General features: G+C 48.5%; 1 protein-coding gene across 10 annotated transcripts in view; it reads left to right on the top strand.

Annotated features, from left to right (window-relative positions):
- The window catches only part of CLIP1 (CAP-Gly domain containing linker protein 1), a 771,076-nt gene that overhangs the window by 578,473 nt on the left and 171,584 nt on the right, over positions 1–21,019 (top strand). For all 10 annotated transcript variants that reach the window (XM_078667570.1, XM_078667568.1, XM_078667562.1 and 7 more), the window contains one exon: positions 2,517–2,569. In XM_078667570.1, the coding sequence (XP_078523696.1) occupies positions 2,517–2,569 (53 nt within the window). The remainder of the gene's footprint in view (positions 1–2,516; positions 2,570–21,019) is intronic.

Here is a 21,019-nt window from a genome sequence, read left to right as displayed (position 1 = left end):
ACCATGGCAGAGGTGTAAACGAACTGCATCAAAAGAGGGCGGATGACGGATTCAATGGCAGAAGCAAACATCATCGTGATCCCCAAAGAGGGGGAAAAACCCGCAATTCCCACAAAACTACAGACCAACCTCACTCATCAATGTGGACTGTAAAATATACACAAAAATACTTGCAAACGGGCTAAATAGGATCCTACCGCTACTCATCCACAACTCACAAGTAGGCTACATTAAAAATAGACTATCCCAGGACAACACGAGACTACTGTGCCATCTCATTAACCAAACTACACAAAGCGAAGAACCGGCAGTGATGATAGCGCTCGACGCTGAGAAAGCTTTTGACAGAGTCTCCTGGCCCTTCCTAGACATCTGTATGGGGAAATTCGGATTAGGAACTAAATACAGAACAATGGTGATGGCCCTCTACAACAAACCAAGAGCCAGGGTAGTAGTGAATGGAGGCACGTCCGAACCGCTAACATTAGAAAGAGGCACAAGGCAGGTCTGTCACCCGGCCTCTTCCTGCTAGCTCTAGAACCACTACTAGCCATGATAAGAGACAACAGCGACATAACAGGCGTCAAAATCAGAAGCAAAACAGTGAAACTAGCAGCATACGCTGATGACGTCCTCATCACCACCACAAAACCAGAGACATCAATCATGGCCCTAATGGAAACCATTGCGAAGTACGAACAGCCTCAGGATACAAGCTTAACAAAGACAAATCAGAATGCAAACCAATGAATATACACACTACGAGAGCAGTACTAGGTCAATCAGGCCTCGCCTGGCAAACGAAACCCCTCAAATATCTGGGCCTACTTTTCGGGAGGAACCTAAAAGCAACCCTAGAACACAACGAGGAAGCCACCCTCAAAAAAATAAAGGAGAGACTGGACCTCTGGTCCCCCAAATACATCAGCTGGTGGGGAAGGGTGGAAACAATTAAAATGATGGTAACCCCTGCCGTCAACTATACACTCAGCATGCTGCCCCTAGCAATGACAGAGGACTTTCACAAGAAGCTAGACAAACTAATAAACAGATTTTTATGGAGAGGCAAGAAACCAAGAATCAGCCTGCAGAAGCTGAGACTAATGAAAGCCCTAGGCGGCCTAAACATAACAAACTTTAAGAACTTCCAAACCGCCTGCCTAGCGAAGCAAGGAATATTCTGGGTCGCAAACACACAGAACTATGAACCGGAGTGGCTGAAGGTAGAAAGGAACATCCTGGGGGGGCTGAACCCAATAGCCATGCTCACAGCTAACAAGCACCGACACAGATTGGATCCTATTATCAAACACTGAGAGTAGACAAACTAATGCTTCGTCAACGATGTCACGGGGAAAAACATACAAGGAGGCTTCGCTGGACTGACCACGGGATTCATGACAGATAACCTAGAGAATAAGGAAGAGAGGGACCTAGTAGACATCCTGCTAACTGCGGCGGTGAAAATCATATTAACGAACTGGAAGAACACAGCAAAAGCAACCTTCAAGAATTGGATAAACTGGGTCACCTTCCTTAGAGGCGCTGACAACAATCACTGGCAAATTCTCAAAGGAGCACAACGCTAAGAACGAGATGTGGGAAGCCCTCGACGCACACCTAGAGACACGCCAAACCTAACCACCCCCCACCCCCTTCACTCTTTTTCTCTTCTTTCTCTCACAACAGGGGGGTACAGTATACTCAATGCATAATGTATAGTGTGTAACCATGACGCAAGATATAGTGTACAACCAAGATGCAAGGAGCCAAACTCAACTGTAAGCCCCCCCCCCCCTTTTTTGCATTACTCTGTACTGTATATATCCTCTGATCTGCACATTTTATAATAATAACTTTTTTTTAGATAAAAAAAAACATCATTGTGAGCATTCCTTTATTCTCCAGGTATGCTTTTGAAAACTTCCTATTTGGTGATCTTTTGTGCTTTTAAATAGCACCTCAGAGCGGTGATCTGCAAAGTGTGTCCTTTAGTGAATGAGAATACAGTGCTAAAGGGTCGATGAATTCAGTGTATTCAAAATGAGAAAAATGGATGTTGCCAAAAAAAACACCTCTATTGCAAAGAACAGGGATATTTACTTTTATTTTGATCTTACATTGGTCTATTTTCGTACGTTTTTCCAGGCAGCGTACACTTGCAGGAATGTTTGAGTTAGTACAGTCCATCTTACGTGTGAAAAAACAGATTTATTCATGTAGGCTGTCTTTCAAACTCTTAAGTCCGCACTTTGAAGAATTTGTGTTAATTATTCTTGCTAAACTTACAAATTATATTTTCAAAACTCACAAAAATGTTGATGTCCATGAAAAGATAGGCAGATAATGTACTTTTGTTGTGCTGTTAGAATACAGGGCATTTCCCGATTGTTTTATTTTAAAAGTTGAGTTTATAAAAGTGTACTGTACAATGGTTCTTCACATATTGAAATGAGCAAATCTGTGGTTTAATTTACCCTTTAGATAATTGTGCAATCTTTTCATTTTCCACTTAGCTTGAAGGAGAACGATCTGTACTCAACAATCAGCTGCTAGAAATGAAAAAGAGGTAAGTTTATTTTAACTAACTGTTGTTTTTTAAAACTTGCACAATACATAATGACTAGGCGAGCTGGGCACAATCAGAAGGTATTAAGTGGCAAGGTCCAAAAATGTTTTACGTCTAATATTTATTCGAACTTGTTTCAGTTTGCATATTATGTTTCCAATACACAAACAATAAAGAAGAATGATTAATCATACATTGCAAAAAAGGTTGCACAGTATTTTCTCTACTATTCAGACAGGTGGTGAACTATTTGTTTGTCACCGATTCTAGCCCGAAACACTTATGTATTCCACTGTGTGTATTTGCTTTATTTGTTTTTATTCTTGTAACAAAGGTATTTATGTACCATCCACTCAAAGCAAACCCTTATGTTGAGTGCTACATTTCTAGGGCTGTAGTATCTCATTCATTTATCAGTGTGTCTGTCCATCTGTAGGCTTGTCTACCTCTCTGTTTATGAAAAGGATGGATTTATGTTCTGCCATACATTTGCCTTCTGCTCCATTGGTAGTTTTGTATTGTTTTTCTGTTCGTTTATTTCTCCAGCATTTGATTCACATGCTTGACTTATTCCCTGACATGAGGCTTGGTAATCAGTATTAAACCAGAGATGTCCCAGTAGAGACACCAACATTAAAAACCAATTGAAAGAAACATATAGACTACCAGTAGTCCATTCACTTCATGTAATGACCTGAAGCCTAGCCAATCAGACAAAATTCCTCCAAGAGATGTGACCTTCAACAGAGGTACCAACTGTCAGATTTTCTTCCACATGTCTGCCCAATGGGTGGGAATTATCTCTGTTCTTCTTCAGAGTTTTATTTCAGTATAACATCTAACCCCCTATTCTGAAGAAGGTGGGTCTTGTGCTTCCTTTTGAGGTTGGGTGACTGATCCAGATACTTTGTGTTTTTCATTCAGTGTGGCCAAATCTTCCAAGACGAAATCTTTCAACTGTAAAGACATTTGGCAAAGAAGTACCTTAAGGGGGATATGAGCACAGCACTGAGTCCATTCACCTGATTGGCTGGACTTCAGGTCATAAAGAGAGATGGATGAACTACTGAGTTTATGGCTTTTTCAATGTGGGTTGGTTCTTTTGGAATACTGCTGTGTTGACATTGATTAACAAAGGTTCCCATCCTGACGTTAAGGGTTAATTCAAACATGGGAGTCTATGAAAGATACCAATGCAAAAAAAAAACATGTAGCTACGGATAGGTAACATATTTTTTAACCAGTGCAGCACCCTCCTTTTTGGTGATTGCTTACCCTAGTTGCAATTTTTCCCCACTGGCCTATGTTTATTTTTACTACATTTTTTTCTGATTAATGTTTAGATGCTTACTTAAACAGCAATATAAATTGTTAAAAGCCATCTGCGAAGAACATTTCCCACAAAGTATTGTACTGCACAACTTTTAGATTTTTGAAACACAATGTCTGCTCCGCATGTAAGGGGAAGGTTAACCCGACAGAGTTAGCAAGCAGTTGTGCTGGAATCCGGTCTCATTTCCATCACTGTATTCCTTTTCCCCTTGAAATAGAGGGCATCCATAACAAAGACTCGTTTGGTTGTGTGATACAGTGAGGTCAAGAGGAGACGAGAGAGCGCAAAGCATGGAATAGTTATTTGGATATGGAATTGATAAGGATGATAATGTTCACCACCCCAGCCTTAAACAGTCATTTGTTGGGACTTTGTCCCACCATGTGATATAATGCCAACCTGTTTTATTTCTGAAATCAAGTTTCCCCTTCATTTTCCTTTGATTTATTGTCTGTTGATCAACCAGTTTTACCGGTAATTGTTGGATGGGGGTGTGGGGAGGGGTACAGGACAGGAGGTATATACGACGTTGCGGGATGATGGCTCATTATTTCTAACTATTTCTATCAATATATGGAAGTGTATGGCACTCCTTTTTTTTTTTTTTTCTTTGTTGCTAAATTTAAAAAAATCCTTTTCATGCGAGAGTGCATGAGAAGCAGTATGAGTAGAACGGGTTTCTTAAGCTGCAACAGGGAATTTGACACTGCCATATTAATAAGGTGCTAAACAAGTAAGTATTTTGAGACTCCGTGGGCCTCTGTTCCTTGCCATGACCTAGTTCCTTCTCATCCCCTGATTTCATTCCCAGCGGTGCATGCTGTTTCATAAAACCCAAAGAATGCACTTAACCACACTGTAAGGTAGCTTAATGGCAAACTTATATTAGAAATTCTCTTGCATTGTAAGGGATCATGCTAAGAGGGGAGGGAGAACCTGCTAAGCCCCAAGATGGATATAGCCTTCTGAGGTCTTTAGGCAGACTGACAATAACTCTGTGACTTGACATAGGGACTCATTAGGATTGTGACAGAAAGGGACAACTGCCATAAATCAACATTCCACCACACTCACAGTTCCCTAGCCTCATTTAGTGTCAGGCAACCTTTGGGTTTCAGACGATGGAGCCTCTGCCTGCTCCATCACGCAAACCCTTAGCCGGCCATCCATCTGCTAGCTTTAAGGCTTCATAAGGCATACTTTATTGAGAGCAGTCACCCGATGCTGATTTTTCCTGCCCCGATCTACCATGCAATCATGTCATGACAACTGGCGGGTTTGTTTATGTAATAAAAAATCATGGCTTTGTGGCTGACATGACCAGGTGCTCATCTGGCATTACGTTTTTGCCAAAGGTACTCCTGTTGTGTTGATGGAAGCTTTTTGATGTAAATGCAACACCACTGTGGTGGGGCCAGGGAACTCCAAATTTGGGAGGCGGTGGTCCATGGGACTGGCTGATTTGGGAGAGTGGTCTGGTGCCACAGCAGTTTCCAGCCTTCTCTGACAAATCAGTAATTAACGTCACAGTCATTTGAAGAACCTCTGTCTGCCAATTTCCGTGGAAGAAAGTGAATGCGCCACTTCAAGAGCATAGCAAAATGTTTTTACATGCAAAGGGATAATCTGCAACATTGCCAACACTAACCCGTGCACCCAGTCTGATGAGATACAAGTTGCTGTTATTCTGAACCGGCAGAACTCAGCCATCCCAGGGATAGCACAGTGTTTAATGTTGGAAAAGAGAGGAAGAGACTGTGCCAAACAGAAGGTTATGACACACAAAATATGCAAAGCTGGGAGTACTGTGGAAAATAAAGCTTTGATAGTGTGCCAGAATTCCAGAGAGCCAACACATGTGGTTCTTCACAGATTATTAAAAGAAGGAAATAAAATGTTGTAATTTCTCAACCCTGGTAGGCAGTGCAGAAGAGGAAGCTTCTAGGAATACTGACCAACGAATACATTAAGCCTGATAAAGGGTGAGAAGTCCTTAGTGGACTCCGTGATGGTCATTCTTGAAAGGCTAGAAAGCATCAAGTCAAATTGTGCAGCACTAGAAGAGCAGCCTTAACATTCTTAATGATTGGATCGAGGAAAAGACTTATATCTCACATTTCCGATGATTGTGATTAAAGAATGGTCAAACTAAGGTTAGAGCTGGCATTCATTGGCTCTGATTACATTTACTTACTCTCTCATATGCCTCCCAACGGTGTAAAATATCATACTTGAAAAAACCTAGAAAAGGTTTGCATATGGGTGCAGCCACCTGTACATGTCCTGTCTTTGACACCATGTCCAAGTATAGCTAATGGTCACATTTCTTTTAATTCCTCCATGTATCAGATCATTTTAATCCCTCCATATAGGCGCCCAGATGGCATTCTACTTTGGAGCAGTGCATGCAAAGTTGGAGGAGGAGTGACCGTCTGATGGGAACCTTTGTCTGACTCCAAGATGGCGTCTGGGAAGTAACACGAGATACAGTGGAAAACCAGAGCTCCAGTTGAAGATGCACAGCAGCATACTGTGAATGAAGGCGGACGCACAATTATATAGTCCTATGGTGTCCTTAACTTCCACACTATCTCTTGGCTAGGTGAGCTGTGGTAAATAAATAAATAATTACCGGTACTATTTTTCTAGGCATTAAATGAAAAGGATAGCTCAATAAATAAGAGGCAAAATCCGTGGTGTCTGAGTCAAACGGGATTTAATCAGATGGCTCGAGCCTCAGGAAAAGGATGGCATGGGATGGAATGGCAGCTGCAACGTCTCATTTACATTATACAGTATATATAGTAAAACAGTACAATTGCATTGAATACAGTAGGCGTAACAAGTGACAAGAACATATGGGCGTGAAAAGAAGGCGTGCACAGGGCGTGCACGAAGACATGTGATGTAAACATCACAGAAGTGTCATAAATGGGTGAAATGGGTGGATACATGGAGGGGGCTACCTGGGCAGCTGGAACCTTTAACCTACTGGTGCGCGCAAAACGGGCCATGACGTGTAACTAGGGAGAGCTGGGGGCTCTGACTTCTGGCCCTAGAAGAGGAGACTAAAGTCTGGGATGTCAGGACGACATGTACCTATAGCATATCTGATATCTCGTGTTTGGAGAACATGTTGATAGAATCTAAAAGTCATCAGGGTAAAGGCTACTTGTCACTAAGGCTAGTACATGCATATATTTCTTAATGTATTGTGTGTGCTATGAATCTTCTATGGACATTAATTCAGTAATTCTCTTGCATGGAGACAGGAAGACTAGACTTGTAGCTGAAGATGTTTATGCGGTTCGTTAGCTAGGAATGTGAAGCCGGGGAGCTGAACTGATAACTAGAGGCATAACATATTCTTGGCAGACAGGCAGGCAGGCCAGGCCGGGCACCGCGCTGCTTGGCAGAAAGTAAGTGAAGGGTCAGGGATGCGGGAGGGGCTGCATCGCTCCTCGGAGTGGTTTCAGGAGACTTGAGCTTGAATCTGGTGTCCGGGCCCTTTGAGGCCTAGAAACGGGGACAACTTGATGAATTAACGTGCATAATGTAAAGACGTTGGCAACATAGGCCTAATACTTGTTGCTTTCAGGGGGACTGGATAACTGGCATACTAACGTTGGACACAACCATAATTGCGTCTGTATTCGGGCGAGGGATGAATATGCATATCGATCATGCACATATAACATATAATGGGGAACACGTAGGGACACATGACAGGGCAAAATTCACTTTTCCTCATTCCCTCCTTGTTCCCTACGTTTCCTTCAGGAAACATCAATATTCATGATACCATCTATCTGTTCATATAGCATCATTTGCTCGTCTCTTATCCTCTGGGGATGGGACTTTGGACTTGGAATACAAGAGGTAGCGCACAAGCCGCAAATCGCAGGGCCACATTGTAAACAGAGACAACAACTGAATATGATCATAACTACTATCCCTAGGAATGACAGTACTTTCCATCCCCAGGCAGATATTATATTCCAGAGCCAACCGGACCATGTCCAGGTGCCTGGATTCTGGTGTAACTGATGAGCTATTTTATGAAGTCTAGTTATAGCTGAATATACAGACGGTGCGTTATTAGGAATGAAAATGCAACAACTAGATCCGATGACTCTACAAGCTCCGCCCCTATCGGCCAGTATGACGTCAAGAACAAGGCGGTTCTGAAGCACGACAAATCTAATAGCAGATTGCTCTTCTGTTAAGTTACCTAGGGCGGAAGTAGTCTCATTCACTACTGCTTCAAGGGTTCTGGTTAACCTACGTATTAGCTTACTATTCTGGACAGGTCCTATGAAGAAAAAGAAACCTTTATTGAAGTCTGTATACTGTTCTAATGCAGTTTCAGTCGGATCGACAATTGGGGACTCGATCTCCCTTCTATGTCTGACGTGTACTAGATGTATATTTCTGTGATAATCGGATGGGGCTAGAAAAACTGGTGGCAGTAGGAAGGCAATGTAACATGTTCCATCCCAATCTAGGGGCAGACGTACATATGCGGTCTGACCACATACAAAATATGAATGACGTGAGGCTTTGAAATTAGATTTCCCACTGTCACTATACTCGACCACAGTAGTACAATCACTGTGTCCTAGGTGTACTGAACCATTCTTTCTGACACATAACTCGCCTTTCACTGGTAGAACTGTGATGGCAGGCAAATCTGGAGTAGTCTCGGACTGAACATTCAAAACCATGAAATTGGAGGAAAAATTACCTAGATCATATACTTCATTTTCTAGATCTAACCCTGTCCTATGGGAAAGACCTTCCTTGTCTGGGACACATGTTCTATTCAAAAGGGACTTATCATCTAAGGATGATGTTAACGTAAACCATGCTCCACACGAACCATTGTGTGAAAACGGATAGGGAAAGAGTGGCAGAACTCCCTTCGGTGTCTGGTAAGGGGGGAGTCGACCACACACCCAACAATTAGTGGCATTGCTGGTCTGGTGTGAATAGTGCAGCATGCGGATAAAAGTATTGTTGCGCATTGCAAGTCGATAGGATAACTCGTGAGGAGGAAGTTCACTAAAGGTGTGCTCTACTGTATCATTAGAGGAAAGATGTACATGTGAATCAATAGGAGGAAAAAATACATGTAAAACATAACTTATGCATGTGATCGTAAGACTCAGAAATAACATAAACAATAAAGTGATAATACATCTGCTGCGCAGATTTTTACAATAACGTATTTTCTTGGAGTTTCGACTAACTCTCTCACTATGGGGGTCTATCTCATACATGTCAGGAACCTGTCTAACCGCTTCACCCGAGAGGGACTTAAACAATTAAACTGTCTGACTTGCTAGACCTTAACTTGATTTTATACTCCTGCTGCGGAGTTTTCTCTAACAGGGGAAGTTTAGAGTCAGTATCGGGGCAGTCCTTGAAAAAAGTCTTTGGACGGAGTCCATGAAAACGCTTGACGTGACTGGAGTGAAGCCAGCCTTTGCGGCCCTCCACTTTTACTGCTGTCCTTGTGGTCATCAGAACAAGCTTCGGCTCCTTCCAGCGGGGCTCCAGCGGGCTTGAACGATCAAAATTCCTGATCAATACCAGATCTCCTGGAACGACCTCGTGCGGTTTCACTTGGGTGTTGTCTGGAAAGGCAGCCGCGACCTGTGAACGACAAGAGAGTAGTGCAGACATCAAGGAAGCTAGGTAATCTGTCAGCATATTACTGTCAACATCAGTTATTTTACGTGGCATAGGTGTACCCCACATGTTCGGCGGACGACCAAAAACAACTTCGAAAGGTGACAGACCTGAACGGGAGTGAGCGACCATTCTTATGTAAAAAAGGGCGACTGGCAGGGCTACCATCCAATCTACACCTTTCTCGGCACAAACTTTTGCAATGCGGATTTTCAGAGTTTGATTGTGTCTCTCTACGAGGCCAGCTGCCTCGGGGTGTCGTACGCAGTGGAACTTCCACTGGTACCCTAACAGAAGAGATACTTGTTTCATGAGTTCGGATGAGAATGGCTGGCCATTGTCTGAATACACGACTCTGGGCAAACCATAGCGGGGGAAAAACTCACGAACCAACTGCCTGGCAGTGGTCGCGGCAGTGTAATCTGGGACTGGATATGCTTCTGTCCATCTGGACAAAGCACATACAACTACGAGGACATACTTGAAACCTCGACATCGATCCATCTGGATATAATCCATCTGGAGGACTTCAAAAGGGTGGTCAGGAGGATGGAATCCACCTTGTTCCACGGGAACACCTTTTCCTGGATTGAACTGACAACAGATCATGCAGGTACGCACTTTCTGCTTTGCTGCTGCTCGTAAATGCTTGTTAAACCAAAGGTTCTGGATACTGTCTAACATGGCTTTTTCTCCTAAATGTGCTGGACTATGTGCTGTATTAATAATGACTTGAACCATAGAGTCGGGGAGAAACCATGTGGCTTTTCCCTTCGTCAACCATCCCTGATCTGTCTGGACCCCTCCTTGTTCAGACCATTTCTTGATCTCGTCTGGGGTAGCATGTGTCTGGATGTCTAGTACGTCTTGTGTAGGGTCCTTAACTGTCATACAAGTCGTCTGAACTGGAACGTCTGTCTTTGTCGTGTTAACTGGAAGGTCTGGGGTCTGAGCTGTAAGCTTGGCTGTTCGATCTGCTAGATCGTTACCTTGGGAAATGGCGTCAGTGACTTTCGTATGTGCTTTGCACTTCATAATGGCAATGGCTGTCGGTAAATGTATTGCTTCTAACAGAGCTTGAATGAGGGGGCCATGCTGAATCTTGGCTCCATGAGAGGTCATGAAACCTCTTTCTTGCCAGAGTACTCCAAAGTCGTGTACGACTCCGAATGCATAACGTGAATCTGTATATATGTTTACTTTCAGGTTCTTGGCTCGTATGCAGGCTTGGGTCAGAGCGATGAGCTCTGCTGCTTGAGCAGACAGGGTGTCAATACGATGTGTTTCTATAACTTCAGTTTCAGTAGTCACTGCATACGCGGCTACTAACTCTCCTGTACTTGTTCTCATACATGAACCATCCACGTAAAGTGTCAGGTCTGGATCAGGTAATGCAATGTCCGTCAAGTCTTGTCTTGGCTTTGTCATGGTGTTAATAACTTCCACACAGTCATGTGTGGCAGGATTTGATGTAATCGAGGGTAACAGTGTAGCAGGATTTAATACGTTGCAGCGTCTGATTTCTATGTGTGGCTGAAACAGTGTCAGTTCATATCCTGTTAAACGTGCAATTGTCAAATGTTGAGTCTGTGTTCGGTTTAAAAGAACTTCCACTGAGTGTGGAACTTGTACTGTCAGGGAATGTCCTAACACTATGGAATCACTTTGTCTGATAGCTAGAGCTGTGGCTGCAACTGACTTGAGGCACGCAGGCAGAGCCTGGGCCACTGGATCTAATGTGCTAGAAAAATAAGCACAAGGCTTGTGTTGTCCTGCTTGATCTTGCGTGAGAACAGACAATGCTGTACCATCACGTTCAGTAACAAAAAGTGTAAAAGGCTTACTGTAGTTTGGTGTCGCTAAAACAGGTGCATTACATAAAGCTTTCTTTAATTCATTGAAAACAAGTGTATGTTCCTGGGTCCAAGGGAGGACAGTCGATGACGCTGCCTCCTGTGTTGTTAACTGTATCAGTGGCTTGGCTAGATATGCGTACTGAGGAATCCATTGTCTGCAGTAAGAAGTGAGGCCGATAAAAGCTCGTACCTCCTTCTGTGTCTTGGGCTGTGGAAGATGTGCTATTAACTGGATACGGTCAGGTGTCAACTGTCTACCCCTCTTGGACAACAAATGTCCAAGGTATACCACTTGTTGGACACAGAATTGCAGTTTCGAAGGGGACACCTTGTGCCCCATGTCTGCCAGGAAATACAAGACTGTCAGTGACGCACGTTCGCAGTCACGTTCTGTACGGGCTGTGATCAATAGATCATCGACATACTGGAGCAGGGCAGTGTCAGTTGGCATGTGAATACTGTCTAGTTGTCTTTTAAGCGCTTGACTGTAAATACTAGGACTTTCTGTGAAACCTTGAGGAGCACGTGTGAATTTATAGCTTCTTCCATTTAAACAGAATCCGAAAAGGAACTGGCTGTCTGGATGAATGGGGACACTAAAGAATGCGTTCTTGAGATCAATAACAGTAAAGAACGTAGCTTCAGAATCAATGGCAGTCAATAGGGAAGAGATATCTGGAACCACTGGGTACTGGGGAATGATACATTTGTTAAGTTCTCGGAGGTCAATCACTAAACGATAAACTGGAGGTGCATTTGGATCAGTACGTTTAAGAATCGGAATAATAGGAGAATTACATACATTGGAGTCAGTTTCTACAACTACTCCTTGAGCAATGAGCTCGTCAACAATTTTCGATAAGGCTGCTACAGCCTCAGGTGGCAATTTGTACTGTCGGATTCGTGGCAAAACAACACCTTGTTTCAGAGTGACACGATATGGTGTAATGTGCATACAACCTACATCAGTTGGACCTTGCGCCCATAAATGCTGTGGTACATTCATTAATCTTGGATCAAAATCACGTAACACATAATGTCCTTTAAAATCGCGTAAAAGGGGGCGTGGCCAAGATGGCGGAGTAGGAGGACGTGTTCTCCCGAGCTCCCGTACCCATCCAGGCCCCACGCCTTAATTCAAGCTAATTCTCCCCCCGGAATCGCTTGGTGGTGCGGGGAGAGCAGAGAAAGCTGCCGCAGTGAGAGCTGCCGAGTTCCGGTCGGCTCGTGGTGTGCGGACCGCCAGAGACGGAGTCTGCAGTGTCGGCGCAATGGCGCCCTGGGCCTGAACGGAGGCGTTGACCCAGCTTCGCGTCGCACGGAGGGGCGGTGTGAGGCGGACACCCAGCAGGCCGGTGCGGAGCTGGTGGGAGCCATACCCGAGAGCAGCGGTGCGGTTTGCCGGGGCCCGGAAGAGGGCTGCACAGCATTGGAGGAGCACTCGTCCCCCCCCCCCCCCCCGAAGGCCAGCCTGGCGGAGGCCTGAGGACGCGGCTGTAGTCTGGGCCGGAGGGAGCCGGGAGCCTTGAACTGCAGGCGGGTGCGCGGGCCCAGAACCCCTGGTGGTGGAGCGGAGACCTCACCGGAGAGCGGCTGGGGGAGAAGTGGGGCCGGACTAGCGAGGTGAGGCTCCGGCAGCATCGGAGAGGGCACCCGGGGCCGCTGATTTGGAGCGCAGCTCGTCCGCAGAGACTGCGGAGGCCCTTTGCGGTTGTGCCGGCACTGGTCAGAAGAGACGGTCCGTGAGGAGTGAAGGTGGCGGCAGGGTCGGAGCTTAAAGAAGTGACCCTCTTTTGGCCTTGGCAGTACCCGTCCCTCCTGCTTCTGGATTCGCCTTGGAGGTGGGGGGCTTCCAGCGCCCTTGCACACGTCTGGCATTCCCCAGTGCAGACGGAGTGCGGCGTGCTGGGCTACGGTGTGGTGTGCGGCCCCCCACGGAACTGCTGAGTGGTGAGGAGACTGGCTGCCTGATCTGCACGCCGGGGGCCGGGTGGCCCTGGAGGCTGGAGGGTCCTCCTACAGTGCCTGCTCTTTGGTTCAGTGGGCCCCGGGGCCGGGCCAACCCAGGGACAGGACTGAGCGACGACCGAGGCCCCGAACGCCCAGGCGGCTACAGAGCGGACGAGGTGACTGTGTGGCGCCCCTCGCCTGCACCGGCCGGTCACTACATTAGCCCCAGGTTTGTGGCCTAAACAGCGTTGCCCGGACTGGGCTCCGAGGTGGACGGAGCGGGGGGCCTGTGGCTGAGGGACGGTACGCCTTGAGTGCCGGCGACGGACTACCTGTGAGCACCGAGGGGCGATAGAGCGGCGGGGCTGGATTGACGGCGCCTTCCGTGGCACGGGATTGCACCAGAGCAGACGGGATGGCCGGCAACAGAGGATCGAAGAAAGGGGAGAGGACCCTACCGGATATGCTGAGCAGAAACGCTGCAAGACAGGATCGTGGGCTGCAGTCTCCGAGCCCCCAGAGTAACTCCCAGGGAGCGCAAGGTGGGGAACCCCCAGTCACCAGATCTTTCTTGGAATCCCTCTTTAGTTCCCTGCGGGAAGACTTTCAGACGCTCAAACAGGAAGTGGCTGGTGAGGTGCGGGAGGTGCGTCGAGAAGTTGACGGACTGGGCGAGAGAGTGGCCACGATGGAGGAGGCCGGTCATGCTCGGGATGAGGAGATCTCGCAGCTGCAGCAAGAAGTGGTGAGGCTGCGAGACCAGCAGATTGACCTCCAAGCACATGCCGAGGATCTTGAAAATCGGTCCCGGAGGAACAACATTCGTGTCCGGGGAGTTCCTTCCGGAGCGGAGGAGGAGGACGTGTCCGGCTTCTTGAGAGACTTATTTCGGGAGGTCCTGGGGGAGTCGGCCGATTTTCCGGTTCAGATAGACAGGGCGCATAGAGTTGGCCTTCGGCGCCGGTCCTCGGCCCCCCCCCCGGATATTCTGGCCTTCTTGCCGGACTACCCTCTCAAAGAAAGGATCCTCCGTGAGGCGAGACTGAAACCCTCCTTGGACTTTCGTGGTCATCGGGTGGCCCTCTTCCAGGATTTGTCGACGGTCACCCTTCAGAAACGCCGGGCCTTCAAGATAGCCACTGACTTTCTGAGGGAACAAGGAGTTCGCTACTCGTGGGGACACCCTTTCCGCATCATCTTCCGCTGGAACGGGACCTTGCATCAGCTACGCTCTCTCCAGGACACTTGTGGTGTCCTGGGCATCACTGCTGCGGACGAGGAGGCCCCGACTCCGAATCGCTGGCGCGTCACCAGGGACGGTTGGCAGTCGGTCCCTGGGCGCCGGCCCTCTGCTTCTTCTGGCCGGCCGGACTCGCCTGCCATTCGAGCTGAGATGGACGACGCGGTGAGAGGAGTGGCCAGGGACACGGCGTCTGGAGATGTGGCGCTGACTGCGTAAGATGTTCTCCGGGGGGAGATTGCCGACGCTCCTGGTGTAATGCAGGTTTGGGGGTCCTGGAGGGGGGGGGGGGGCGGGTTGATACGTAGTGGCTGGACGTCCACTTTTGTGTTTTTCCACAGACTCGTCCGCTGAGGACCGGACTGGGACTATGGGTCCTTTGGGGCCGTTTGGGGCTGGGGGAGGGGGAGGGGGGAGGGGAACCGGGGAGTTGGACAGTTCGGGGGTTGTTCCGGGGGTAGGGGGGGGGATCCGGGAGTTGGGATGGGGAAGGGGGGTCGTCCAGTGCACAGTGCGACTGTTGGGAGTTTTGAAGGTGGCCCTACACTTTGGTTTGCCTGCGTCGCGAGGCTGCTTATGCATTTGTGATTTTCTTTCTGCTTTGTTGCTTGTGTTCATATTGTGGGCTCCTGCGCTCCATCCCCGCGGGCGGGGTCCCTATTGCTTGCTGCCTCTCCTCTTCTATGCCTCCTTCTTCTTTTAAAGTGGTTACCCTGAACGTTAGGGGGCTGAACAACCCTGTCAAACGGCGGGCGGTGCTCTCCCTCCTAGAGAATACGCACGCTGACATTTGCCTCCTGCAGGAGACACACCTGCTGCAGCAAGACACACATAGACTACGCTCCCGTAAGTTCCCGTCACAGTTCTTCTCATCTAGCTCCTCTAAGTCTGCGGGGGTGGCTATTTTGGTGTCCAGTCATTTTAAGGGGGAGGTCCTCCACAAGCTTACAGAACTAAAGGGTAGACTGTTAGCCTATAGATTCAGAATAGGGGGTCTTACGTTTACGATTGGATCCCTGTATAGCCCCAATGAACGACAGGAACGTTTCCTGCGAACGGCGGTCGAGGATATCACGGCCTCACAGGATAGACATGTTATTATAGGAGGGGACCTTAATTTGGTCTTTGATTCGGCTATGGACAGGTCGGCACAGCGCTACCCGCAGGTCGGGGAGCTCTCGGCCGACGGCAAGGAGTGGTTGGCGGAGGTGGGGCTTTTGGACATCTGGCGCTACATGCACCCAGCGGATCGGGATTACTCGTATTACTCCCATGCGCATAAGACGTATGCACGGCTGGACCACTTGCTGGTCACTGCCCCAGTTCAGGCACTGGTCTCAGGCTCGGACATAGGAGTGCTGTCCCTTTCGGATCACGCTCCGGTCGATGCCACGATGCGTTTGCCGCCCGTGGCCCTCCCCCCTCGCACGTGGCGCCTGCGAGATACTTTACTGCACAGGAAGGTGGTAGTGGAACGCATAGAGGGAGCTCTCCGGGAATTCCTGGTGCACAATGACAATCGAGACACCGCCCGGGCTACACACTGGGCAGCCTTGAAAGCGGTCCTCCGGGGGGAATTCTTAGCGATCTCCTCCGCCGATAACAAGGAGAGACAGGCTAAGAGGGAGGAACTCACTGATAAGGCTCGCGAGCTTGAACAGATCCATCGCAGGACAGGGGCCCCTAGAATATGGCGACAGCTTAAGGGGGTTAGGAAGGCCCTGGCAGCTCTGGATTTGGACCGAGCGGAATACGCCGCACTCCGGCTGCGCCATACCTTTTACACGGGAGGTGACCGCTGTGGTAAGCTCCTGGCCAACAGACTCCGCGCGGCGCGTCAGAGTCAGCTGGTAAAGGCGATCACTAGCAATACGGGGACCACGGAGACGGAGGACGCCCACATCGCGGCCGTTTTCCGTGGGTTCTACGAGGACCTCTACACTGGAGACCCTCCGGATGAACCGGCTGTGGCCGCTTACTTAGATACGGTCGCATTGCCCTCCCTGGATCCCCTGCAGGCTGAACACCTGGACAGGGACATTAGAATTGAGGAAGTGATCTCTGCCATCGCTCGGCTTAAGCATGGCAAGGCGCCGGGCCCGGACGGGTATACCGCGCTTTTCTACAAGACGTTTTGCTCGTCGCTGGCCCCTATCCTGACCCGACTTTTCAACTCATTTGCCGAGGAGGGAGCTATTCCACCTGATCTTTTGCGAGCATCCATCTCGGTGATCCCCAAGCCCGGGAAGGATCCGGTGCACTGTGGCTCGTATAGGCCGATATCCCTTCTCAACGTCGACCTGAAATTGTATACTGGGATACTGGCGGCTCGTTTGGCCCCGCACTTGTCAGGTCTTATTGACCCTGACCAAGCAGGTTTCGTTCCGGGGAGACAGACGGTTGACAACACAAAGCGGATTGTTCATCTGCTCGAAAAGGCCTCCCGGATCCCGGGGGAACGGATGATGTTAACGGTGGACGCTGAGAAAGCGTTCGACCGAGTGCACTGGCCCTACCTGGAACAGGTGTTAGTGAAGGCAGGCATAGGGGACAGGTTCCGCACCATGGTCTTCAACTGCTACAGGCACCCGACTGCTGTGGTTCGGGTGAATGGGTTCGCCTCCCGGGCCTTTAACATCGAGAGGGGCACCAGGCAGGGGTGTCCACTCTCGCCCCTGCTCTTTGCTCTTTATATGGAGCCGTTCGCCCAGCGTATACGTGATAACCAGGCCGTGACCGGTATACGGATGGGTGGCTTTACACACGCCATTAGCCTCTACGCTGATGATGTCATCCTATCGCTTGATGAGCCGCGGACTGCCCTCCCGGCCTGCGTCGAGGAGCTGGCCTCCTTTGGCGCGGTTGCGGGGTTCAAGCTGAATATGGGGAAATCGGTGGCCCTGGATGTTTCTTTAGAGCCGTCCACCAGGGCGGATTTGCAGAGCGGATTCCCAATGATCTGGTCATCGGCGGCGGTACCCTATCTAGGAATCCAGATAGCGCCCACCTTACCGGCCATGGTTACGGCCAATTATTCGCCCTGGGTGTTAAAATTAAGGAGGAGCTGCACCGCTGGAGCCGTGGTATCCTTTCCTGGTTGGGCAGGATTGCTGCGGTTAAAATGACTATTCTCCCGCAGGTGCTGTATTTGTTTCGGGCTCTGCCACTCCAGCCTCTGGTTGGGTGGATTCAGCAGTTGCAAGCGGACGTTTCACGTTTTGTTTGGCAGGGGAAAAAGCCCAGAATGCGTAGACCCCTCTCCTTCTTGGCCCCTGAGATGGGAGGGTTGGGGATCCCGGACTTTCGTAGATATTTCCGAGCGGTGCAGTTACGTTGTCTTGTAGAATGGAGTAGGTGGGAGTCCGACAAGAACTGGCTCTTTCAGGACCAGGCGGTGGCGGGGCGACCCTTGCAAGAGGTCCCGTTCTTGCGCCGGATTCATCGTCCTAAAAATCTGTACGCCTCCTTTGTTACACGAGTGCCTTTACGGGTCTGGGATGCTACCGCCACTACGTGCGGTCTCACCTCCTTCCCGTCGCCGCTTACGCCGTTGGTGGATAACCCTGACTTTACCCCGGGCATGGAACAGGGCGCGTTTGCGCACTGGCGAGGGGCAGGATGTAGGGCCCTGTGCCATATGTACGGTCAGGGCGGGGTGATCCCCTTCACAGAGTTCCGACAGGAGTTTTCCCTCCCTGAGACTGAGAGACACCGCTATATGCAGGCACGCCACTGGGCCCTCCAGCCTCAGGTGAGGGAGACTGCTGACAGGCGCTTTCTACCTTATGAACAATGGCTGCTTACACGCACTTCAGACTCTAAACTGATTACAGACCTGTATAAATTATTGCAACCTCCGTCCACACACTTCTATAACCCGGGAAGGGAGAGGTGGGAAAGGGAATTGGGGAGGACACTGAGCCCTAAGGAGTGGGAGAACATCTCTTACAGAGCAAGGCATTCAGCGTACCATATGGGCCTTACTGACACTCTAACTAAAGTCTCCACCTACTGGTACTACACACCGGAGCGGGTACACGAATTCGACCACAGCAAGGAGGCAGTGTGTTGGAGAGGGTGTGGACACCGAGGTACACTTACACACATTCTATGGGACTGCCCTCTCCTGGCTGCATATTGGAAGGAGGTACTGGACAACATTGATACGCATTTTGGCATTGAACTGCCGCGCTTCCCTGCCTACACACTACTGGGGCTCCCTAACAGCCTAATGTACCCACTTAGATCCCGCAGGGGTAGGCAGATTGCCATTGCACTAGGCTCAGCGGTACAAAATATCTTGATCCATTGGCGCACGGCCACGGTACCTTCGGTTTCGGGCTGGTTCCATAGGTTGTGGCATGTGTTAGGCATGGAGAAACTGTCGCTGATGGTGGCAGGGGATATATCACAATTCTCAGAGCTTTGGCAGCCATTTCACTCCCTGCTGTTGACGGAATTCACGGAAATTACCTGCCCCAAATACCTCCGCCTCCTGCGGCTTACGAGTCCTGAGGCACAGGCTCTGTAACTTAGTGGGAGGAGTACTTCCCCGGCGAGTGGGGGTCTTGTGATTGGACTGAATTGAGGTTGGTGCACTGGACGATGCGGGTGGGGGGGGGGAGGGGGGGAGGTTGGGATCCGGGAGTTGGGTTGTTGGGGTCTGGGGGGGGAGTTTGAAATGGAACGTTATCTCATACTGTGGACTGGCGCTTCAGATGTAGCTGCAAGGGGCTGATAAAATTCACTGCATGTAACCGGTTCAGCCAGGATTGGGGTTCTCCCCACCCTAACAGAACGCCCAGTGTTGATGTTTGCTGGTCTTTGTGTGAGATGCTGAATAAAATACTTTAAACTAAAATCACGTAAAAACAATCTCACTCCTTCCGGAGAACAGCAAATAACAGCTCCTAATTCTTTCAATGTTTTAATACCAAGTAAATTTTCAGGACATGATTTCGTAAGTAACAAGTCTGTAGTTCGGGACAATGGACCAACTTCTAGGGAAACCGGTTTCGATATTTCATTAACAATAGGCTTTCCTGAAAATCCCAGGGAAACATTTCTTGAGCCTGAGAGTGGAGCCCCTGGAACCTTGTCATGACTGATGGTAGTCCTACTTGCCCCTGTATCAATCAGAAACTTTCTGTCTTTCCCTAATACTTGACTGTGTACATAGGGACCCTCTTGATCTACAGGAACCTCGATGAGAGGCAAGCCAACCTCCCTCTCTAGGCTGTTTCATGAATACTGCTGATATTCTGGATAATCTGACTGTGCATACTGGTACATCTGTTGTGTAACATGTTGTGTGGCAGCTATAGGCTGCGGTACTGTAACTGTCTGTTGTGCGTTCTGCGGCGGTTGGGAATTTTGCGGAACATGTTCCTGTCTAGGAGGACGCGGTCTCTCTTTCGTCTTACCTGTAGCTATGTTGTGTTTCAGAACTGCACATTCGTTTATGTAATGACCTGGCTGTTTACAATAATTGCATGTCCCTTTAACAGGAGCTGCAGAATGACTAATTTGATTCGTACCCCTCTTCTGACTATCTGCTGGAACAGACTGTGCAACTAATACTTTCATTTTCGTGTCCTTCATACGTCTCCTTTCGTGTTCTTGCTCTTCCCTGATTCTGTTCTGGTGATACTGTAACATCTGGAGCATTTGGGAAGGGGTATTAGCTTGCCATGTACTCTCGACCTTTAATACTCGATTTTTAACTTGTGGTAAAGAATTCTCAACTAGTTTAGTAACAAAAAGATGTGGATACGACTCACTACTTGTTTTCAAACCGCTATTAATAATGAAACATTTCTCAAATCTGGAATAAAAGTCACTAGTGTCTTCGTCTTGTTTCTGTTTACAGGCTGAGATGGCATCCCAGTCTTCCTTTTTCGTGGCTAGTAATCTTGGCAAGACTTGTATTAACAGTTCGGGCAATTCTTTAGCTTTAGCCCCAAGACCAGTACCTGGGACTCGTGTATTATCTTCGTTCTCTAACGCGGTCCAATCAATCTTTTTCTCTCCCACCTCCCATTCTTTTTCTTTAAGTTTTTCATATATGCCCGCAGGCAACAGGACCTTTAACATTTTGATGATATCAGGATACGTGTATTCTCCCATACGGAGCATGTCTTTTAACTCTCGGTGGAACCCTGCTGGATCTTTATCGTGACAGGGCACTAACTTTTTCATTTCTAGTAGTTCTATTTTCGTTATAGGGGTGTAAAAAATACTCGTTCGAGGTCACCCCCCGTTCCCTTAACAGGATGCACTTCTCGCAACGGATTCTGTCTGTCTATGTAGAATGGGGGTGAAACAGGAACAAAATGCGGAGTCAGGAACGTTCTGTATTTGTGGCGCTGTTCTAAAATGAC

This window comes from Lissotriton helveticus, chromosome 11 (genome assembly GCF_964261635.1).
Source record: "Lissotriton helveticus chromosome 11, aLisHel1.1, whole genome shotgun sequence".
Lineage (NCBI taxonomy): Eukaryota > Metazoa > Chordata > Amphibia > Caudata > Salamandridae > Lissotriton > Lissotriton helveticus.
This window is presented reverse-complemented; position numbering and strand designations above follow the sequence as displayed.